Below are 25,091 nucleotides of genomic sequence, written 5' to 3'. Positions count from 1 at the left end.
AAATTAGTATCAGAAGCAGTTATAAAGATTGCACATGGTTAGTTGCAGTCAGCTGTATTATATATATTGTGTTGAAACACACAGTCTTGCAAGAAGATTCTGCCAATGATCATTTCACTGTATTACTACTGTTCTGGGTGTCAATTTCATCATCCGTAAAATCATGGGGGTTAACCAGAAATCTCTTAAGTCTCAGGTTTAAAAATCTCATTTTCTGGAGATTGGTTCAAGATGGAGGAGTAGAAAGACCTGCTGTCACTCCCTCTTGCAAGAGCACCAGAATCAAAACTAACTGCTGAACAAGCATCGAAAGGAAGACACGGGAACTCACCAAAAAAGATACCCCACATCCAAAGATAAAGGACAAGCCACAATGAGACGGTAGGAGGGGCACCCCATAACTGCTGGATGGGTGATTCACAGACTGGAGAACACTTATACCACAAAAATCCACCCACTGGAGTGAAGGTTCTGAGCCCCACGTCAGGCTTCCCAACCTGGGGGTCCAGCAACAGGAGGAGGAATTCCTAGAGAATCAGACTTTGAAGGCTAGTGGGATTTGATTAAAGGACCTCGACAGGACTGGGGGAAACAGAGACTCCACTCTTGGAGGGCACACACAAAGTAGTGTGCACATCAGGACCTGGGGGAAAGAGGGTGACCTCGTAGGAGACTAAACCAGACCTACCTGCTAGAGTCGGAGAGTCTCCTGCAGAGGTGGGAGGTGGCTGTGTCTCACCGTGAGGACAAGGGCACTGGCAGCAGAAGTTCTGAGAAGCCATATATACTGGCTCCTTGGCGTGAGCCCTCCCTGAGTCCACCATTAGCCCCACCAAAGAGGCCAGGTAAGCTCCAGTGTTGGGTCACCTTAGGCCAAACAACCAACAGGGAGGGAACCCAGCCCCACCCATCAGCAGACAACGGGATTAAAGTTTTACTGAGCTCTGCCCACCAGAGCAACAGCCAGTTCTACCCACCACCAGTCCCTCCCATCAGGAAACTTGTACAAGCCACTTAGATAGCCTAATCCACCAGAGGGAAGACAGCAGAAGCAAGAAGAACTACAGTCCTGCAGCCTGTGGAACAAAAACCACATTCACAGAAAGACAGACAAGATGAAAAGGCAGAGGGCTATGTACCAGATGAAGGAACAAGATAAAACCCCAGAAAAACAACTAAATGAAGTGGAGATAGGCAACCTTCCAGAAAAAGAATTCAGAATAACGATAGTGAAGATGATCCAGGACCTCGGAAAAACAATGGAGGCAAAGATGAAGAAGATGCGAGAAATGTTTAACAAAGACCTAGAAGAATTAAAGAACACACAAACAGACATGAACAATACAATAACTGAAATGAAAACTACACTAGAAGGAATCAATAGCAGAATCACTGAGGCAGAAAAACGGATAAGTGACCTGGAAGACAGAATGGTGGAATTCACTGCTCCAGAACAGAATAAAGAAAAAAGAATGAAAATAAATGAAGACAGCCTAAGAGACCTCGGGAAAACATTAAATGCAACAACATTCGCATTATAGGGGTCCCAGAAGGAGAAAAGAGAGACAAAGGACCCAAGAAAATATTTGAAGAGATTATAGTCAAAAACTTCCCTAACATGGGACAGGAAATGGCCACCCAAGTCCAGGAAGCGCAGAGAGTCCCATACAGGATAAACCCAAGGAGAAACATGCTGAGACACATAGTAATCAAATTGGTAAAAATTAAAGACAAAAAAAATTATTGAAAGCAGCAAGGGAAAAATGACAAATAACATACAAGGGAACTCCCATAAGGTTAACAGCTGATTTCTCAGCAGAAACTCTACAAGCCAGAAGGGAGCGGCATGACATATTTTAAGTGATGAAAGGGAAGAACCTACAACCAAGATTACTCTACCCAGCAAGGATCTCATTCAGATTCGACAGAGAAATCAAAAGCTTTACAGACAAGAAAAAGCTAAGAGAATTCAGCACCACCAAACCAGCTCTACAACAAATGCTAAAGGAACTTCTCTAAGTGGGAACAACAAGAGAAGAAAAGAACCTATAAAAACAAACCCAAAACAATTAAGAAAATGGTAACAGGGACATACATATTGATAATTACCTTAAACATGAATGGATTAAATGCTCCAACCAAAAGACACAGGCTCGCTGAATGGATACAAAAACAAGACCCATATATATGCTGTCTACAAGAGACCCACTGCAGACCTAGGGACACATACAGACTGAAAGTGAGGGGATGGAAAAAGATATTCCATGCAAATGGAAATCAAAAGAAAGCGGGAGTAGCAATTCTCATATCAGATAAAATAGATTTTAAAATAAAGAATGTTACAAGAGACAAGGAAGGACACTACATAATGATCAAGGGATCAATCCAAGAAGAAGATATAACAATTATAGATATATATGCACCCAACATAGGAGCACCTCAATACATAAGGCAACTGCTAACAGCTATAAAAGAGGAAATTGACAGTAACACAATTATAGTGGGAGACTTTAACACCTCAATTACAGCAATGGACAGATCATCCAGACAGAAAATTAATAAGGAAACACAAGCTTTAAATGATACAATAGACCAGATAGATTGAATTGATATTTATAGGACATTCCATCCAAAAACAGCAGATTACACTTTCTTCTCAAGTGCACACAGAACATTCTCCAGGATTGATCACATCTTGGGTCACAAATCAAGCCTCAGTAAATTTAAGAAAATCGAAATCATATCCAGCATCTTTTGTGACTAAATGCTATGAGATTAGAAATCAATTACAGGGAAAAAAATGTAAAAAACACAAACACATGGAGGCCAAACAATACGTTACTAAATAACCAAGAGATCACTGAAGAAATCAAAGAGAAAATCAAAAAATACGTAGAAACAAATGACAATGAAAACACGATGATCCAAAACCTATGGGATACAGCAAAAGCAGTTCTAAGAGGGAAGTGTATAGCAATACAATCCTACTTCAAGAAACAACAAACATGTCAAATAAACAATCTAACCTTATACCTAAAAGAACTAGAGAAAGAAGAACAAAACCCCAAGTTAGTAGAAGGAAAGAAATCATAAAGATCAGAGCAGAAATAAATGAAATAGAAACTAAGAAAACAATAGCAAAGATCAATAAAACTAAAAGCTGGTTCTTTGAGAAGATAAACAAAATTGATAAACCATTAGCCAGACTCATCAAGAAAAACAAGGAGAGGACTCAAATCAATAAAATTAGAAATGAAATAGAAGTTACAACAGACACCGCAGAAATACAAAGCATTCTAAGAGACTACTATAAGCAACCGTATGCCAATAAAATGGACAATCTGGAAGAAATGGACAAATTCTTAGAAAGGTATAACCTTCCAAGACTGAACCAGGAAGAAATAAAAAATATGAATAGACCAATCACAGGCAATGAAACTGAAACTGTGATTAAAAATATTCCAACAAACAAAAGTCCAGGACCAGATGGCTTCACAGGTGAATTCTATCAAACATTTAGAGAAGAGCTAACACCCATCCTTCTCAAACTCCTCCAAAAAATTTCGGAGGAAGGAACACTCCCAAACTCATTCTATGAGGTCACCATTACCCCGATACCAAAACCAGACAAAGATACTCCACAAAAAGAAAATTACAGACCAATATCACTGATGAATATAGATGCAAAAATCCTCAACAAAATACTAGCAAACACAATCCTACAACACATTAAAAGGATCATACACCATGACCAAGTGGGATTTAACCCAGAGATGCAAGGATTCTTCAATATACGCAAATCAATCTATGTGATATACCATATTAACAAATTGAAGAATAAAAACCATATGATCATCTCAATAGATGCAGAAAAAGCTTTTGGCAAAATTCAACATCCATGAGGCTTCCCTGGTGGCACAGTGGTTGAGAGTCTGCCTGCCGATGCAGGGGACATGGGTTTGTACCCCGGTCTGGGAAGATCCCACATGGCACGGAGCGGCTGGGCCTGTGAGCGATGGCCGCTGAGCCTGCACGTCCAGAGCCTGTGCTCTGCAATGGGAGAGGCCACAACAGTGAGAGACCCGTGTACCGCAAGAAAAAAATAAAATAAAATCAACACCCATTTATGATAAACAGTCTCCAGAAAGTAGGCATATAGGGAACCTACCTCAACATAATAAAGGCCATATATGACAAACCCACAGCAAACATCATTCTGAATGGTAAAAACCTGAAAGCATTTCCTCTATGATCAGGAAAAAGACAAGGATGTCCACTCTCACCACTAGTATTCAACATAGTTTTGGAAGTCCTAGCCATGGCAATCAGAGAAGAAAAAGAAATAAAAGGAATACAAATTGGAAAAGAAGAAGTAAAACTGTCACTCTTTGCAGATGACATGATACTATACATAGAGAATCCTAAAGATGCCACCAGAAAACTACTAGAGCTAATCAATGAATTTGGTAAAGTTGCAGGATACAAAATTAGTGCACAGAAATCTTTTGCATTCCTATACACTAGTGATGAAAAATATGAAAGAGAAATTAAAGAAACACTCCCATTTACCATTGCAACAAAAAGAATAAAATACCTAGGAATAAAGCTACCCAGGGAGACAAAAGACCTGTATGCAGAAAACTATAAGACACTGATGAAAGAAATTAAAGATGATACAAAGAGATGGAGAGATATACCTTGTTCTTGGATTGGTAGAATCAATATTGGGAAAATGACTATACTACCCAAAGCAATCTACAGATTCAATGCAATCCCTATTAAATTACCAATGGCCTTTTTTTACAGAACTAGAACAAAAAATCCTAAAATTTGTATGGGGACACAGAAGACCCCAAATAGCCAAGGCAGTCTTGAGGGAAAAAAACGGAGCTGGAGGAATCAGGCTCCCAGACTTCAGACTATACTACAAAGCTACAGTAATCAAGACAATATGGTACTGGCACAAAAACAGAAATATAGATCAATGGAACAGGATAGAAAGCCCAGAGGTAAGCCCACGCACCTATGGTCAACTAATCTATGACAAAGGAGGCAAGGATATACAACAGAGAAAAGACAGTCTCTTCAATAAGTGGTGCTGGGAGAACTGGACAGCTGCATGTAAAAGAATGAAATTAAACACTCCCCAAAACCATACACAAAAATATACTCAAAATCGATTACAGACGTAAATGTAAGACCAGACACTATAAAACTCTTAGAGGAAGCACAGGAAGAACACTCTTTGATATAAATCACAGCAAGGTCTTTTTTGATCCACCTCCTAGAGTAATGGAAATAAAAACAAAAATAAACAAATAGGACCTAATGAAACTTAAAAGTTTTTGCACAGCAAAGGAAACTACAAACAAGAGGAAAAGACAACCCTCAGAATGGGAGAAAATATTTATTTTTGAGAAAATATTTCTGAGAAAATATTTTTGCAAACGAATCAACAAAGGATTAATCTCCAAAATATATAAACAGCTCATGCAGCTCAATAGTAAAAAAAAAAAAAAAAAACCAACCCAACCTAAAAATGGGCAGAAGACCTAAATAGACATTTCTCCAAAGAGACATACAGATGGCCAAGAAGCAAATGAAAAGCTGCTCATCATCACTAATTATTAGAGAAATGCAAATCAAAACTACAATGAGGGGCTTCCCTGGTGGCGCAGTGGTTGAAAGTCCGCCTGCCGATGCAGGGGACATGGGTTCGTACCCCGGTCTAGGAAGATCCCACATGCCACGGAGCGGCTAGGCCCATGAGCCATGGCCGCTGAGCCTGTGCGCCCAGAGCCTGTGCTCCGCAACGGAAGAGGCCACAACAGTGAGAGGCCCGCGTACTGCAAAACAAAAAAAAAAGAAAAAAAACCTACAATGAGGAATCACCTCATACCAGTTAGAATGGGCATCATTAGAAAATCTACAAACAACAAATGCTGGAAAGGGTGTGGAGAAAAGGGAACCCTCTTGCACTGTTGGTGGGAATGTAAATTGATACAGCCACTATGGAGAACAGTATGGAGGTTCCTTAAAAAACTAAAAATAGAATTACCATATGACCCAGCAATCCCACTACCGGGCATATATCCAGAGACATCCATAATTCAAAAAGACACATGCACCCCAATGTTCATTGCAGCACTATTTACAATAGCCAGGATATGGAAGCAACCTAAATGCGCATCGACAGATGAATGGATAAAGAAGATGTGGTACATATATACAGTGGAATATTACTCAGCCATAAAAAGGAACAAAACTGGGTCATTTGTAGAGACGTGGATGGATCTAGAGACTGTCATACATAGTGAAGTAAGTTAGAAAGAGAATAACAAATATGGTATATTAACGCATATATGTGGAAACTAGAAAAATGGTACAGATGAACTGGTTTGCAGGGCAGAAATTGAGACACAGATGCAGAGAACAAACGTATGGACACCAAGGGGGGAAATTTGCGGGGGGGGATGAATTGGGAGATTGGGATTGACATGTATACACTGATATGTATAAAATGGATAAGTAATAAGAACCTGCTGTATAAAAAAATAAATAAAATAAAATTCAAAAAAAAAAGTAATCTCTAACCAATAGTCCTAGCACTTTCATAGAATTTTTTATCATATAAGCACATTATAAAAATCAGCAAATAAGTCAAACAAGTAAAAATGTAACTCTAGGAAGCTAAAGATGTTTATTTTGTAAAACTTCACCAGTTGGGATAAACTGGGACAGACCAATCTGAATTCGTTGAAAGTATGAATCATGGAATAGTTTAATGTGATTTGAACTGGGATTTCAAAGTGTTCACAGGTAGAGTTTCTTAAGCACTGATTTCAATAAATAATTGTCAGTAGCATAAAAAAAAAATCTCATTTTCTGAAACTGATGTATGATGATTGCTTTTGGAAAGTCCATTCCCACCAACCTTAATGTCAGGGACTATGGATAAAGTAGGAAACGACCAGTGGCTCTTCTGGGCAGCCTGATCTTATAAACCAAAGGCCACAATCCTCTTCCTGAAACTACTATATCACTTCTCTACCTTCTCTGCCTTTAGTTCCTTAGGCCAGTTTTTCTCCCTTTGGAACTGGCCTCAGATCATCTTGTCCAGCCATCTTGTTTTATAGATGAGAAATGAACCAGAGAGGGCAGGTGACTTGCCTGGGGTACCAGAGCTACTTAATGACAAAGCCAGGGCTAAAATCCAAATCTGCTGTTTGGAAGCCTGCTGTTCTTTGCCCTAAATCACACCACCCACTTGTCTTTCACCCCTGACAAAAAGCAGAACACAAAACTATGAGAATAGGGGTGAGGGGGGCATCTAGATAATACCAGTGAGAAGTTATTGTATCTCAAAAATATAAATATCGAGGTGATAATAAGTGTTAATGCCTAAAATGACTAGCTTAGCAAGTGTATGGCAGACTCAACCACATTTTAATAATCACTGCCAAAGGCCTCTGAAGTTAAAGAAAGCTCTTAGGCTGAGGAGGGCAGAGGCAGAATACTTTGGATAACATTAGAAGAATAAATACAAGGTTGGGGGAAAGTGCCTAAAATTTCCTAGACCAAGGAAAATCAATTCAAGGAGCTAAGGTACAGAGAGAAAGATGGTATAATTTGGCTTAGAATTAACTGCAACTTAAGTGAATGTAATGCCAAATAATTGGGTATTATACATATTTTTATTATGTTCTCATGATAAGAATTCAGAGAAAAGTGATGGGATGTGCCAACATAAATAATAATAAAGCCTCACTCCTATAAGCCACTGGCTCGACTTTGACATTTGTGACCTATCTCAGTAATTAAAGCACTGAAACAGTTCAGGTTCACTGCTGCTGTTATAAGGAAGACTGCTTGGTGAGATTCAAAGGAGCCAGTGGAATGTGAATTTTATGAAATCATAATTATTTTCACATGAGAACCGCTCAAAATGCAGAAATGCAAATAGAAGTCTTTAAAAATCTTTTAAAACTGAGGGCAAAAACAGGGTTAAAGGGAAGATAGACTGTCTGATTCTATAAGTAAGAATATTTCATTTTGAGAAAGTAATATATATAACTGGCACTCAGCAAGGGATAAATGGCTTCTGTTTCTAGCTAATGAGATTTGATTTAAAATTTTTAATTGGGAGCAATGGACGAAGCTCAGGAACCAGAACCAAGAGCAAATACTCAGTTTTTCTGAGGGGTATGACAAAAATTCGTCCTTATTTTTATACCATGGAACTCTAAGATGCCTTACTCACTGCAGTAGACAACCCTAGATCCTATAATATTAAAATAATAAAAGGATATAACACTAAAACAATTCAGGGCTTCCCTGGTGGCACAGTGGTTGAGAGTCCGCCTGCCGATGCAGGGGACACGGGTTCGTGCCCTGGTCCGGGAAGATCCCACATGCCGTGGAGCCACTGGGCCCGTGAGCCATGGCCGCTGAGCCTGCGCGTCTGGAGCCTGTGCTCCGCAACGGGAGAGGCCACAACAGTGAGAGGCCCGCGTACCACAAAAACAAAAAACAAAAACAAAAAAACAATCAAAGACTAATTAAAATAAATTAAGAAATACATTTATATGGAAAAAATGATAAACAGGTATCCTGAGTTTCTCAACTATAAAAAGAACACAATAATCTGAAAGGTTATCATGATGAGTAAATAATATACATAAAATTCTTAAAGATGTGTCTGGTACACAATAAGTGCTTTGCAAATGGTAGCTATTATCATAGCCAGGATGAAGAATAACTTTTGAGCTAATTAGATTGGACTAATCACCACCTCCTCCATGCTTCAGTTTCATTCTGAGCATACAGATGTGATCACTGTTAGCCAACTAGGCAGCTTTTGAGATCTTTGACTAGATCACACAAGAAAACCAAAAATAGTATTTGGAAACCAAGGTGAGGGGAAAAGAGTTACCTGAGTAGGCAATGGCTAGCAAAATATATTATGACATTATTTATAAGCAGCATTCATAAGGCAAGGGGTCACTCACAGTACAAAGATAAGAAGTCAAAGAAAATCAAGGCAATTTAGAAATCTTAAAAATTAAAGGAAGCTGTGACGTAAGCCCTAATGAAAAGTAAAAAGTACTTCCAAAGGAACCTGTAAGACTCTTTGCTGGAACCATTTTCATCTAATTTGAAAACAATTCAAGACTCATGATCTTTTCACCTACCAACCAAGAGTCAGTATACTTATTTTCAACCCAGTATAGTTCTAGGAGGATTTGGATTTATTTTTCTTGGTTTTATGAAGCACTTAATTCCTTTCTGCTCCCAGTATGGAATTTATTTTTTAAGAATTCCACTTTCTTTTCCCTTTAAAGTCAAGGACCTTTCCCCTACTCATGTAATCCTAGAACTCAAAGTTGACAAAAAAGAAAACTGTTTTAACTCTGGGAGCATATTCTTGGGCAGGACATTTAAGGCTACATAGAGGAATGGTTATTAATGTATAAAGAAGGTTCCACGGGGATGAAAAAGAAATCCTTGTGCAATTTGAAGGCTAAATGCAGAGAAAAAGCAAAGCTCCTGAAGGGTAGGAGATAAAAATGTAATTACTATGGCTTTTCCTCTCTCCCCATTAATGGAAATGCTGTTTATGACTGAGAAATCTCTTAAAAAATATTCTGAAAGTTGCCAGGTAGATTATTAACAGATTTATCTGTTTATTCCAAAGTTTGGGATTTGCTTCTTTTCAAATATTCCAAGAGTCAAACTGAGAGAACTTCCGTTTCTCAGAAAAACATTAATAAATAAGAGCTTGGATTTTATTGCCTTTGTCCACTCTCCTGATACTGTTCTTTCCTTCTTTAAAAACAATCCAAATGCATCCCTTCCCAAAATACATATTGATCTTAGCAGTGAAATAAAGGAACTCTTTTTTTTTTAATCTTCCCACATAAGGACTCATAAAAATAGGCCTAGAGGTAAAGATGTTAAAAAAAAAAAAATAGGCCTAGAGGACAGTGACCTGAAACCAGAAAAATCTAGGTCTCCAATTCCCATCACAGTCTCTCCAACCCTACAAGCACACTTAAGGTTCAAAAAGAAAAATTAATGCCCAAACAGCCTGTGAGGCACATAGACATGGAAAAATTTTCTATCCTGGTCTTACCAGGCATCAGATAACATATTGTTAAAATCGTCAATGGACCATTCATTTAGAAAGGGTTCTAACCTTTTAAAATCACGAACTAACATCAGCAACAGTATGTCAGGGATCTTGGACCACACTCACAATGGCTTCTTTGTCGAGTAAGCAAAGAAGCTGTGTTATTTTGGTTGCCTGGAAATTCTTATTTGTTCCACTGAACTGCAAAGATCTTGGATCCCTATTAAAGGCTGTGGATCTCCACATAAGTGATATCTCTGTTACAGAGAAAGAAGGGGCTGCTGCACGTGCTAGAATGTCTTCGGCTTTGAATCAGATGCTCCAAGTTTGGTTTCAACCAGACTTCCAGTGTGCCCAATGCCAAACTTCATGCTTTAAGGGGAGAAAAGTCTAGATCCCAGGAGCACACCAAATCACTCAGATAAAGGAGTAGAAGCATGCTTCAATTGGACTAAAGTTGGTTCCCTTTGTTAGCACCAATCTCTCATTTAGTTCTTCACAGAGTAAATTACAGCTTCTCTCAGAGAAGAGGACATGGATATTGAGAATGAATTAAAGTAGGTATTGAAGTAGAAATTTCAAGGCCAAATATCCACAAAGTCAGGCAAAGCAGCATCTGAGGCCAGTACCAGAAAGTGGTGGAATTCAATGGGCAGCAATTCTGAATACTTGAGTTCCCCTAGAACCTGTCCAGCCTCATGGCCCAACCTGTACCCCAATCATGGGCACCACCTCCTCGATCCACAGTAAGTCCAATGGGGTTGAGGCTCGACTTTGTCGGTGGTGAATTCGGCGTAGCCGCAGAAGGTACAGGATGATGGCCAGTAGCACCACCAGGATACAGGCGAAGAAAAGATAGTGGTTGTACACAAAGGAGAGACGGAACCAGCTACCATGGGCTTGTCGGGCACCTTCCTGCCGTAGATCCCTAAGGAAGAAGGTGGAAAGAAATGTTAGTTTAGGAGAGAAATATTTATGCCAATGTAAAAGGCCCAAAGGTTTTACCCATTTACTCCATCCATGTAAACATGCTATAATACCAGCTCCACAGAGCAAGCAAAGCTGAAGCATGTCCCCAGGCCCAGAGCTGGTATGTGTGATTCCTTCTGTACCTTCCTTTCCCCGGCCTAGAGGGAGCCTCACAGGCCTACCCCCTCTAGAATCTGGGGGCAAAATTAGAAGCCAAAGAAATGAACAGTAAGACAAGACTGGTCATCTGTCAAATAAGTCTTAACAGTGACCCCATACCACCCTGGCCTACACAGTTTGTAAATATGGTGCTAATGAGTAGGGTGGCCCCTGAATCTAATCAAGAAATCAGAGTATATCTAAATCTTAAAAAAAAAAAAAAAAAAAAAAGTTGCTGTGCTTCCTGAGGATTTAGGATTTATCTAGAGAAAGCTGTCACTTAATCAACTGTATTGTAAACCGAAGAAAAAATAGACATGTAAACCTAAGTGCAGTGATCTGTCTAGAACAGAAGCCCTTCTCTCATGGTCCAGATACCAGATCCATTTTCATTGTGTTTGACCTGCAGTGTTTTTTAAAGATGTGAATCTCCAAACAGAAAGACCACATATAAAATATGGATTTCTGGCTTCTCGACAAAGGAGAGCTGGCAGATGCTGGGACAGCACTTCTGCATGACGTAATCAGCCTTTTGTTCGGGGCACATACTCTCCAGTTCCCCACTTCTCTCACTCGCCTGGCTTCTATACTGAGTTTAAAGAAACAGGCACCAAAGATTAAGGGTTCATCTTAGTTTATTTAAAATAGTCCAGAGGAGAGAGCACCTACAAATTATCCCAAATATCTTATGGTACATAAGAGCAAGACATCCCCTAAAAGCATCTCAGGTCCTTTGTTCTAATTCTGGCCCACCAAAAAGCCTTCCAAGTCAATGACATGATCTCTAGAGTGACTCTACCCATTAGGAAAGATTGCTGTATAGGAACAACATATCCCAGTCCTCTAGTCAGATAGAGATAGTTCCAGAGTAACTTTAGTTCATCAGTCAGTATCTTAGAAGTTGTTAGTAAGAGCTTAATTCTAAAGATTGATTTGTTGTAGATAAACAAAACTGAATTCCTGGGAACTCCCTGGCAGTCCAGTGGTTAGGACTTGGTGGCTTCACTGCCGAGGCCATGGGTTCAATCCCTGGTCAGGGAACTAAGATCTCACAAGCCACGTGGCACGGCCAAAAAAAAACCCACTGAATTCCTGAAATTGCAAAGAAGAACATACTCCAGACCAATAATTCTCAGACTTCTTTCTGTTTCAACATGCCTGGTAAGTAATAGTAGTTTCACGTGGCAGTAATAAGGGGAGTTTGGGTGGGTTTTTTTTGTTTTTTGAGGGGGAGGTTACTTAAGAAACCTATTCTGAGGCACCAACTAACATCCTCTGAGCTCAAGATGCCAGCTTGGTCAGTCCACTTTACCTGAGTGGTAAGAAGCGTGTTTTATACAAAATGGCTCCCAGTGTCCACTGAACCTCTCGGTCATAGACCAGTTGGGCTGTCTGCAGATTTGGGTAGTCATAGGGAAAGTGGAATCCTTCATGAAGAACTTGGTACATCCAAGCTGACTTAAAACACTGATATCTGTGTGACAAAAAATAATTAGTTTTTTTTAAAGAAGGAAAAGAGGGACTTCCCTGGTGGTGCAGTGGTTAAGAATTCGCCTGCCAACGCAGAGGATGTGGGTTTGAGCCCTGGTCCGGGAAGATCCCACATGCCACGGAGCAGCTAAGCCTGTGCGCCACAACTACTGAGCCTGTGCTCTAGAGCCTGCAAGCCACAACCACTGAGCCTGTGTGCCACAACTACTGAAGCCCGCACGCCTAGAGCCTGTGCTCCACAATAAGGGAAGCCACCGCAATGAGAAGCCTGCGCACCGCAACGAAGAGTAGCCCCTGCTCGCCGCAACTAGCGAGAGCCCGCACGCAACGAAGACCCAATGCAGCCAAAAATAAAAATAAATTTTTTTTTAAAAAAGAAGAAAACAAAGAATTCAAATGCTTTCTGCATATTCCCACTAGATGTCAAAAAGACCTCTCTTTCCCCGTTTCACCTTCCTCACCTCTAGGTGGAGCCAAATCTGAGCCTCTTTTATGTTAACGTTTAACACAAAAGGGAAGAACACCTCTATGCAATGTAACAACACTATTGTGAGTACATTTTACTTTTCTTTTTCTTTCTTTTTCTTCTAACAGCCCTTATCTTCAGGGAGAATGCTGAAATATCTACAAATATGATGTTTTGGATTTGCTTCAAAATGACTGAATTGTGGGGTGGGAAAACAGATGAAACAAGAGGGCTGGAAGCTGATAGCTATTAGGAGAGAAGCTGGGTGACAGATATTCAGGAGTTCATTAAACTGTTCTATTTTTGTTTACAAAATGGGAGGACTGATGAACCAAACTGGCAAAATACTGATATGTGTTCAAGCTGGGTGACAGTTACATGTGGGTTTCTGTTACTGTTCTTTCTACTTTTCTGCATGTTTGATTTTAATAAAAATTTAAAAATAAAAAGACCACCACTTTTAATTTAAAACCACTTGGAGAGAACACTTTTTGGTAACCACCAGTTTCCCTTGGCTTCACTAAAATAAGCTCACTATTTTGGCCTCTACCCTTCAGAAAATCAAAATCTGAAGTAACCAAACTCTCCTTCAACATAAAATCCAATCTGTACTATCACTCGCTCTCTTTCATTCATTGTTCATACACTTTTTTTAAAAATTTAATTTAATTTTACTTTTTTGGCTGTGTTGCATTTTCATTGCTGCGCACAGCCTTTCTCTAGCTGCGGCGAGCGGGGTCTACTCTTTGTCACGGTGCTTGGGCTTCTCATTGCGGTGGCTTTTCTTGCTGTGGAGCACGGGCTCTAGGCACATAGGCTTCAGTAGCTGTAGCACGGGGGCTCAATAGTTGTGACGTGCGGGTCCTAGAGTACATGGGCTTCAGTAGTTGCAGCGTGTGGGCTCAGTAGCTGTGGCGCGCAGGCTCTAGGGCGCAGGCTCAGTAGTTGTGGTGCACGGGCTTAGTTGCTCCGTGGCAGGTGGGATCTTTCCGGAGCAGGGCTCGAACCCACGTCCCCTGCAATGGCAGGCGGATTCTTAACCACTGCACCACCAAGGAAGTCCCGTTCATACATTTTAAGGCCACATCTAAGGGAGAAAAGGAAGTTACTTACTTGAGTCGATGCTCATCTGCATGTGATGAAAAGAGGCCATTCTTGAATCTCTGAGTGAGTACTGACCAAGCCATGCCACAGTAATCCTGGAACAACCACAGAGAAATGGTGCAACATGAAATGGGAGGCAAACTGTAAATCCGCCACAGTCATAGCTGTTCCATTTCTAAAGTTACTTGTGGGATACTAGTTGACAAAGGAAAACAGAAATGGCATATTCATTCACCAAACACAGTGCCAGGTCCTGGGCAAGGCAAGTCCCTGAACTCAGGCCACTGAGTGACTTGAGTTACCTGGGAATAGTCCTTTTTATTCCTATTGCCTCCACGTTCACTACGAAGCCTGCCTGACATGGCTCCTGAGCCTCTTAGGCTTCAGATATGGGTAAGGTTAGGACCAGGAGTAGCAACATCAAAAGCCAAACAGAGCTTCATTCTATCCTATGTAGGACTGACATGAGTAGGTCAAACAGGTGGAACAGAAAATGGTCAAAGATCTATCACTGGGACTTCCCTGGTGGCACAGTGGTTAAGACTCCGCCTGCCAATGCAGGGAACACGGGTTCAAGCCTTGGTCCGGGAAGATCCCACGTGCCGCGGAGCAACTAAGCCCGTGCGCCACAACTACTGAGCCTGCGCTCTAGAGCCCGCGAGCCACAACTACTGAGCCCATGTGCCACAACTACTGAAGCCTGTGCGCCTAGAGCCTGTGCTCTGCAACAAGAGAAGCCACTGCAATGAGAAGCCCGTGCACCGCAACGAAGAGTAGCCCCCGCTCGCCGCAACTAGAGAAAGCCCGCTTGCAGCAATGAAGACCCAATGCAGCCAAAAATAAAATAAATAAAATAAATTTATATATAAAAAAAAAAGATCTATCACTGGCCTGCCTCTGTGTTGTAATTCTCACCAAAGGAATCATTCCTTTTGGTTTGTTCAGTGAACTAACATTTCCTGCATGTCTACTATATGCCAGGTACTATTCTAGGTGCCAGGGGGATCCAGCAGTGAATAAAACAGACAAAAATTTCGTTCCTTATGAAGCTTACTTTCCAGTGGTGGGGGACAGACAATAACCAAATATACATGCATACATACATACATGTACACATACATACACAGAGTGGGTTAGATGATGTAAGTGCTCATGAGAAAAATAAAGCAGGAAAGGGAAATAGGTAATATTGAGGAGGGCTGCAATTTTGTATAGGATGGCCAAGGAAGGTGTCACTGGGACGATAACAGTTGAGTCAAAGTTAAAAAAAACAAAGGGCGAACGAAATCATCTTTTACCTAGGAAAGAAAACATATTAAGCCACTAGCAGTTTGGGCAAGTAATAACCTGAGCCCTTTGATGTTCAAGGGAATAGGATTTGAGGAAGTTTTAAAATGAGAGAAAGATTCAGGCTATGGATGCTTAGGGGACGCTGGAAAGGAAAGGGAATATGAGGGTATTCCTAGAGGCAAGGGCAAATACAAACCAGGTTTTCCTCACTATTTCTTAGGGACTGCCTTTAGAGAACAGAATAGTACTAACACTGCAGATATTATTCCTTTTGGAAGCCTTATACCAAGCGAACCTTAGAGAATTCTAAGAAAGCAGAAGGGAAAGAATAAAAAATATAAGAGAGGACAGATCTCCCCATAAATTTTTCTGATAAAAGAGACAGATAGGGCTTCCCCGGTGGTGCAGTGGTTGAGAGTCCGCCTGCCGATGCAGGGGACACAGGTTCGTGCCCCGGTCCAGGAGGATCCCACGTGCCGCGGAGTGGCTGGGCCTGTGAGCCATGGCCGCTGAGCCTGTGCGTCCGGAGCCTGCGCTCCGCAACGGGAGAGGCCACAACAGTGAGAGGCCCGCGTACCACAAATAAAAGAGACAGATATACAAAAATTAAAAAGAGATGAATCCAAATTAAAGCAGACACTGTAGAAAGCTAGCTAAACTTTTACCTGTCCAAATAACTACTGTTTTAAACCTATAAGATGCTTAAGTCCTAAATGTGCTCTAAGTGCATGTTTACTTCTTCTGCAATTTAAACGCACTATCATTGCTTTTTGCAACATCTTTTTAATATTCTAAGTGACCCTATACCATCCTTAAAACTCAAGGTAAGAAAATGGAAGTGGACTTGCCCACCTGTGTGACATCATCTCCAAAAGCACATTACACCTGGGAACAACCAGTAAGGGAAAAATACCTGGAGATGACACTTTTGGCCACAAACATTAATTAAGACTATTGGAAAGTTGGAGGAAAAACCATTAACCACCATGACAATATTAGACCTGGGTGATAATTTGGGTAGTAGGACACCCGTGGAAACCTAAGCTTAATTAATTAGAAGGCAGTATAGCACAGCAGGTTCCTTAACTTCTCTAAGTCCACCTCCTCATCTGTAAAATGAGGGCTCACAGGGCTCCTGCCAAGAATCCAGTGAGATCATGCATGCAAAGCCCTTCGCACGGCATCTGGTACAAAGTCAGGCGTACAATAAGTGGCTGCTGCCAGGATGAGTCACTTTATTATTAATAATTTACCTGAGCAGCCTTGGCAAACGTTGGCCCGTGGTAGCGGCCACCGATGCGTAACACATCCTCTGTACAGTAAAAGAACTCGGAGAAACCGTAGAACTCGCTGTTGTTGAAGTCAATGGGTGACTGGTAGATGCCATTCAGCGAGGCCTGGCTGGTGCTGGAGCGAGCCAACAGGGGGCTCAGCATGGCCCCACAAGCCACCCAGTCCCCTCTTCCTCGGACATGAAGGACCTGGCTGTTCCTTTCCACCACATCTGTGAGTCCCACAGGCAGGCAGGGATCTAGAAATGGATTGTCAGGACTCAGACCTGTCTTCTGGCCCAGCAACCTGTCACAATGACAAAAACAAACAAAACACATCAGTACTGTACTCAGCCTCCTCTAAGATGCTTCCCAGATATCTTGTTATTCTTCTACGTGACACCCCTAAAAACAAGGATGGAGTGTTACCACGTAGTTGTGTCACGTGAACATTTAAATTATGCAAATTCAATTTAGAAAAAGAAAGAAATATGGCAGTGATTTTGTTCAACCTTTTAGTCAACATGTATATTTCCCAATGTATAGTGAAATTGGAGATGTGAATCTGCTGTTCTCCCTCTGGTCTTCATTCCCATTTGCCTCTTAAAAGTGAAAAGATCTCACCATTCTGAGCGCAATTCTAATGTTTAAAAAAACAACTGGGAGGAGGTGAAGTGGGAAGGGCTGAGGAGTGTCCTGAGGCAGGGACCATGGCAGTGGTGCAGGGGCCATGGCAGTGGTGCAGTGGCGATGGGTGGCAAAAGTGACCGAGTACATGCCCAGCTCTGAGGGGGAAGGGAGGGGCAGGTTTTGATTCCCACCATGGCCATCACACAGCTCTGGTTAACTAAAGTCTGTACTTGTCTAGCAACAGTATTCTCATTCCTAAAGAGATTAATATGCAGATCTGGCCAAAGATGGAAATTAAGTAGAGACCAAATAACTTGGCCAACTACAGTTAATTACTCATCAGTTCCTAAGACAAATGTTGAAGAGTGGACTTCCTGGGATGAAGATGCACCCACAAGTGTAGAGACTGAAGGAGGGAATGGTAATGTGGCAACACAACAAAATGCTTTGGAACAAGTGGAACCTACTTTAAAGATGTGACACCACCTATAAGGAAAACTCAGAAAATTATTAAAAAGAGAGAAACATTAAGTTTTAACACCCCAGGAAGCACAGGTTTCTCTACAGATTAGCAGATACACAAGATGAGTAATCAATCTTCTGAACTAGGTAACTCAGATACATGGTAAAAAGAAATACCAATGCATGAGAAGAAGATGCAGCCTCTTCCGAGGCAGCAAAAAACATGATACAGAGATAAAAGAGCAGCAAAACAACAAAGGAAGGAAATGGAAGAGGAAGCACAGTGGCTAAAGTTGGCGTGAAACTTTCATAGTAATTGTTCTTCAGATGCCGTAGTGTCAGCAGGAGTGATCTGAACTCCATAACCCAAGCAACACTTGTATGGATTTAAGAGTACTTTCAGAATACAAACACACTGCTTGGTTTTAATGCCTTCATCAATCATCCAGATAACAGGATTCTACTCTTAGGAGTTTAGACTCAGAAAAACAAAAAACACTTATGAGACAATATTTTCTTTAACATGCTCCCAATAGAAGGCAATTGACTACTGTAGAGAAATTATTACAAACGGGATAAACCAGTAGCTCTTCAAGCCACTGTTTCCAGCTAAACAAATGGGGGTAAATAGTTTTATGGTGGAAAAGAACTCTGCTCTCTATTATGCTTTCCTTTAATGTGCATAATGATAAAAATAATTTTCAGTGCTAAAAAACCCACAACTATTTGTACATTATGGTCTAAATACTTCATCTGGTACACAATGAAGAATCAGTGGTCTGTCCAGTGCTAGAGGAAAAAATGTCGATTCTGGACTTAAAGAGAATATTTTAAAGGCTAGTTTTAACTACTATTTTAAAGGCTAATTTTGATTAAGATACTTTTAATCTTTTATGCACATTATGGAACCTTAAGTCCCACGTAAGATGCAACTCCACTGTAATTCAGAAAACATGTCCTGCGCATTTCCATGTATTGATAAAATGAACTTCCAGTAGCTACACTGCACTGCACAACTTAAACTGGTGACTTAATTGATCTCACTTATCCTGTGGTACCATGTCTGAAGATGGGCGCAGCAAGAAGTCACCACAATAAGCCACTGTACATTTTTGAGTCTTAATAACAAAGAGTAGAAGGCACTCTCAAGCAGATCAAGTGGGACTACTAATAGAGGGTCTCTAAAAGATGCTACCCCATTGGCAGGGGTGGTCAGAAAGGAGGAAGCAAGGACGTATCTATCTAGTAGGATGTAACCATTTTTTCCTAATATCTGCAGCCTGACAACATTCTATTTCAGAATCACAGATCCCATGTCAAACATACCTGTTTTTGTTAAGAGTTTCATTCATCACAAGGTCTTCATAGCGCTGCCGGGCAAAGTTGCCCCCGAATCCCAGAAAGGTTGTGACGTAAACCCTATACACATGTTCAGTGTGTTGCACATCACAGCCCAGGTTGAACTCGGCCAGCAAGATCTTCGCAGCTTCTTCCTGTAATACGATGTAAAGGGAACTTTACTTTCGGTTGACTTCTAGAAAGGTATGACATTCTAATACACTAGATTTCATCTGCTACGACTACTCTTTAAAACGTCTTGTAGCATTCTTTCAACCTCACAGAATTATTTTAAACAAAGACATAAAATGACAAGACTATACAAAAAGGAACAAATCAGAGACTAAATAACAAATTAGAGACTAAAATACTTTCTGTAGTTAGACAGAAGGTAGAATCATTACAGATGATGTCATTATCTGGCATGTACTTTTCTGATTTTCCAATTCTCCAAAATGGGAATGTACTATTTTTATAATCAAAAAAAAAAAAAAATCCGGAGACACATAGTTTTTTGAGGCAGAAGCTTGGTGTGTCTCCCTAGTTTTTTGAGGCAGAAGCCTGGTGTGTCTCCCTTTGCTATCCTTTTCTACTTCAGCCAAAAAGAAAAAAAAAAATCCTTTGACAAATAAATTTAAGGAATTTGAGAGATCATCATGAGATCTGTTCTATGGCTTTTTCTAAAACTATTTAAGATGCCTTAATATTCCCTGTGACAGATGTGAGGATTAGAAAAGTTCAATTTTATTGTACCTCTGTTTTTGTTTTTTTTTTTGACTTCAGGTACAGAGGTTGAATTAGTCATATTCCTCAGTTCATGGCACACTATCATGGCAAAGTCCCACTTTTATTTTATTTATTTACTTCCTTTTATCCTCATACTCACTGCCATTCTGGCTCTTGCCACAGGCAATCATTCTAATGTGCTTAATATGTAGTGTTTGCATGTATTGTTGCAAAATGGGATTGTTTTGAATGTATTTATTTTAAATTTCTGAAAATGCTACTGTGCCCAGCATTTCCACTCCTAGGTATATACTCAAGAAAGCTGAAAACATGTCTACACAAAAATGTTACATGAGTGCTCATAGCAGCGCTATCCATAACAGCCAAAAACTGGAAGCAACCTAAATGTCCATCAGCTGATGAATGATAAACAAAATGTGTCATGGTCACACAATGGAATGTTATTCAGCCAAAAAGGGAATAAAGTACTGATATCTGCTACAACATGGATAAGCCTTGAAAACTTTTGCTAAATGAAAGAAGCCTGACATAAAAGGCCACATATTTTATGGTTCCATAGGCAAATCCATAGGGACAGAAAGATTAATGGTTGTCGGGGCTGGGGAGAGGGGAATGGTGAGTAACTGTTATGGCCTCTCCCATTGCGGAGCACAGGCTCCAGACGCGCAGGCTCAGCGGCCATGGCTCACGGGCCCAGCTGCTCCGCGGCATGTGGGATCTTCCCGGACCGGGGCACGAACCCGTGTCCCCTGCATCAGCAGGCGGACTCTCAACCACTGTGCCCCCAGGGAAGCCCGGGGCTTCTTTTTGAGGTGATGAAATGTTCTGGAATTTGACAGTGGTGATTGCACAACTTTGTGAACGGTACAAAAAATTAGATATTTAGGATTATTTAAAATGTTTAAAGTACTATTGTGTTATGTCTCTTTGTTTCTTTCCTTTCTTTACTAAGCACAAAGATCCATTATATTGCTATGTACACATCTAATTTGTTGCTTGCAAATATACTTTCTATACCAGTGTTGCTTTCTAAGTCTGCACACACACAAAAAGCCATTTGTTTAAGACGTTAAGGCTCAATGCCACCTGTCACTTATTCCTTAGTATCAGAACCATGCCTTCATTTTACCTGTTGAATACATACTAACAAATATAGACTAAACAGTCTCATGACCTAGTTCCCCAAATCTGCAACCCCACCACAGACAATCTCTTCTGAATGCCAAACCCACATTTTCAACATACCCAAAATTGAACTGCTTGGTGATAGGACTTCAGAGCTAGAGACCAGAAAGATACTCTCACCCAAACCATACCTGTGTGCTTAGCATCAACCCTGCCCTTTCCCCTGTGGTCTCTCTCTCTCAGTGACTAGGTTCTTCACCCTTCCAGTTACCTAAGCTGGACCCTTAGCATCTGGCCATCCCTTCCTGCCCTACCCACATCACCACGTTACACTGTTTTTTTACTCCAAAATATCCCTTGAAATCTGTCCCCTCCCTTCCATTTCCACTTACACTGTCTAGTTTAGCTCTTTAGCACTTCTCACCCAAGGTTCCCCAACCTACAGTTTTTTCTCCTGACACCAAAATTATTTTCTTAAAAAATAGATTGGGGGGCTTCCCTGGTGGTGCAGTGGTTGAGAATCTGCCTGCTAATGCAGGGGACACGGGTTCGAGCCCTGGTCTGGGAGGATCCCACATGCCGCGGAGCACCTAGGCCTGTGAGCCACAACTACTGAGCCTGCGCGTCTGGAGCCCGTGCTCTGCAACAAGAGAGGCCGCAATAGTGAGAGGCCCTTGCACCGCGATGAAGAGTGGCCCCCGCTTGCCACAACTAGAGAAAGCCCTTGCACAGAAACAAAGACCCAACACAGCAAAAATAAATTAATTAATTAATGTCAGATGCAGGCTTGTGACATCCTCTGTCACATAGGGGAGGATGTAAGTCAGGCACCCGCAGATAAGCAAAGCTTTCACTTTAAAAAAAAAAAAGAAAAAGAAAATAAAATAGATTGGAACTCAGTCACACAATTAACATATAGTCACAAAATTCAGAGCTGGGGACCTTCGGAGTTTAATTATTTCACAGATGATGAAACTTAGGCCCATATGACTGCCCTACTCAAAAACCTTTGCTGGTTCCCCACTGTCTACACATAAAAAAGCCAAATCCCCTAGCATGGCACCCAAGACTCCTTATGATCTAACTTCATCTTATCTTCCCAGCCTTCCCTATTACCACACTTGAAAATCCCATACTGCAACAGGCTATTCATCATCACCTGGACATTCTGGGCTCTTTGCTGTTTTCTGTGCCTTTGTGCATACTGTCACCTCCAGGCAGATGGCCTTCCCTCAACCTCCACTATGCAAAAGCCTGCTATCATCCAAGGCCCAGGTAAATACCTTACTTTCCACAAAGGCAGCATGGAAGGCTCCTATTCAAGCCTTTGCAAATGGGGTTGACCCTGCCAGTTCCCACATTGCTGTGGCTCTCTGTTTAGACCCAAGGTTCTCAACCAGAGGTGATTTTGCACCCCCAGGGGCATCTGGCAATGTCTGAAGACACTTTTAATTGTCAAAACTGGGAGTTTGGGGGAAGTACGGGCGTTGCTGCACCTGAGAGACGCCAGGGATGCTGCTAAACATCATATAACGCACAGAACAGCCCTCCACAACAAAGACTTATTCAGCCCCAAATGCCAATAGTGCCAACGATGAGAAACCCTGGTTTAGATCAAATTACAACACTGTCGTGGTCTGCCTGTTATCACAGGCTGTCTCCACTGATAGATTATAAGCTTTTGGGGGCAGTGTAACATGTCTTATTTCTTGCACATACTAGGTGCTAAAAAATGTTTTATTTCTTTTTCCTCTGTATGATGAAACTTCTCCCTCAAAATACATTTTTACATTCTAGTCAGGTAAGGAATAACAGAAGCACAAGGATGGAATCATCAGTAAAGGAAAGGGAATAACGTTTAATTAACACGTATGTAATAAATACTGTACTCCAGGATTTATATTATCATGCTTAATCCTCAGGCAACTCTTCCAGATAAGTAGTATAGTTGTAATTGCTAAAATGTATTAAACGTTATTACGTGCTGGGCAGCTTGCTAAGTGCTTTATACACGTGGTATTACTTCATCCTCACAACTTTATGAAGTAGATACTATTATTATTCTCTTTTTACACACGAGGAAACTGAGGCTCAGAGAGGTAGCCAACCCAAGATGGCAACACAAGCTAGCAATGGTCTGAACCAACATTTGGACCCAGGCCATTTGGTCTAAGTCCAAACATAGTGCCCTTCCTTCTCAAAGACTGGCATTCCTAGCCACTGAATTCCCCCAAAAGGTAAAATACCTGTTGTGGAGAAAGGACAGAAGTTGAGGTAGGAACTTCATAAGCAATTTGGAGAGAGGCTCCTCCCATATCCAGTATCCCTACTGTCCTTCTGCGTCCTGTTGCCAATTCCTGGGGAGCCTCGGCATCTGATTCTGAAATAAATAAGAGAACAGGAGGGGTCTAGTAATTAAAAGCCAAAATTAAGTTTAAAGGGAAAAAAACCCCAGAAATCCCTTAAAAAATTGAAAGCAAACTGAGATAAATTAATCTAACTGTACCAACTATATATTATACAAAGAATTACTTTAAGTGACTTAAAACATGGTATTTTGACTATGTATCTCTTGTAGAATATATCTTAATGACAAAAGAAACAAATAAACTGCATTCCAGTAGTTTTATTGGTAATACATTATTGGTATTATTATTTTTAAACAATTAAACATATATTATGAAATAAAGTTAAATAAATGTTTATGTAAATAGCTTTAGGAACAAATATTCAGCATAAGAGAAAAAGGATTTGATTTTAATATAAAATCAAAGAAATTAAACAATAATCTTATAATCTTAAATATGAATCAAAACTATCACTATGAGATCATGATTTATTTTTCTTTTTAAAAAAATACAATTTCCTAGCTCTGTCCACTGAAAAGGCCTAGAAGCGATGATAATCCAGGAGCAATGAGCACCGCTGTTGTCTAGACCACAATCTCTAAACATCATTTTCCACTAAAAGAAACAAGGGCTCCTTAAAAAAAAATGGCTGATGCTAGGGTCTAAGAGTAGAAAAAATACAAGATGAGCATAGAATACCATCGTATGCCAATATGCCAGGGAAACAGAAAAGACTACCGGGATCATGTTAAAAGGGTACAAGAGCCAACTTAAATGTGCTCCTACCGGCCAATGATGGTAAAATTTGAGCACCAAAAAGAATAATGATGTGATGGACTGCAATGCATCAGATAAATTAAAATCCGCAAGTTCATAAGGATACTGAAAAAAAAAATTCACTGGTTACCTTCGGAAGTTGCTAGGACACCAGCTCATTATTCAAAAACTTGATAAATAAAAGCAAAGAATCAAGGGTTCATTCTGTTTTTCCCGTAGGAACTATATTTCAGGATAACCAAATGGCTAATGAAGAAAATTTCATTATATAAAAATCCTAACTGTTAAATGCAGAAAGAATGACAGAATTAGAAAAATCACCATTCTGCAACCTCTAATGAGAAAACAAATCTAAGTAATGATCACAATTGGCTGCTATAACCATTAGGTGAAAAGTGGATAGAAAATTTTTATAACAGATCAGATCAGACTGACAATACCTGAATCCTGAACACCTGTTCAGTCTTAACATGACTAAAAGTAAGACAACCAGATATTGCAGAACTCCTGATGTGATACAGCAGGGAACAGCACCACCTACGATTTATTCTTGCCAAAAGAACTGAATCTGAGTCTAATCAAGCTTCTATACCTAACCTCCAGTTTACAGAACAAAAGCGGGGGAGGGGAGGAAAAACATGTTAAAGATCCCACAAAGATTCAGTCAACCAAAGCCAGAATGTGGCAAATTCATTCCATCAAGTGACCCAGTTTTGGTTGTTTTTTGGTTGTTGGGTTTTTGTTGTTGTTGTTGTTTGTTGAATGATTTGGAAAAAAGAGTTTGG

At 40.6% G+C, this 25,091-nt stretch overlaps 1 protein-coding gene and 1 pseudogene across 5 annotated transcripts in view; one reads left to right on the top strand and one right to left on the bottom strand.

Moving 5' to 3' along the window:
- Nucleotides 1–6,763: 6,763 nt before the first annotated feature.
- The window catches only part of ENTPD7 (ectonucleoside triphosphate diphosphohydrolase 7), a 40,858-nt gene continuing 22,530 nt past the window's right edge, over nucleotides 6,764–25,091 (bottom strand). For all 5 annotated transcript variants that reach the window (XM_032607915.1, XM_032607918.1, XM_032607919.1 and 2 more), the window contains 6 exons: nucleotides 23,428–23,561; nucleotides 19,298–19,464; nucleotides 16,862–17,186; nucleotides 14,328–14,413; nucleotides 12,570–12,731; nucleotides 6,764–11,057 (listed from right to left, as the gene is read on the bottom strand). In XM_032607915.1, coding sequence (XP_032463806.1) covers nucleotides 10,826–11,057; nucleotides 12,570–12,731; nucleotides 14,328–14,413; nucleotides 16,862–17,186; nucleotides 19,298–19,464; nucleotides 23,428–23,561 — 1,106 coding nt within the window. In that variant the 3' untranslated portion in view covers nucleotides 6,764–10,825. The remainder of the gene's footprint in view (nucleotides 11,058–12,569; nucleotides 12,732–14,327; nucleotides 14,414–16,861; nucleotides 17,187–19,297; nucleotides 19,465–23,427; nucleotides 23,562–25,091) is intronic.
- On the top strand, nucleotides 17,702–18,273 carry LOC116741889 (annotated as a pseudogene).

This window comes from Phocoena sinus, chromosome 16 (assembly GCF_008692025.1).
Source record: "Phocoena sinus isolate mPhoSin1 chromosome 16, mPhoSin1.pri, whole genome shotgun sequence".
Lineage (NCBI taxonomy): Eukaryota > Metazoa > Chordata > Mammalia > Artiodactyla > Phocoenidae > Phocoena > Phocoena sinus.
Note: the sequence above shows the minus strand (reverse complement) of the source record. Positions and strands in the feature narration are given on the sequence as shown.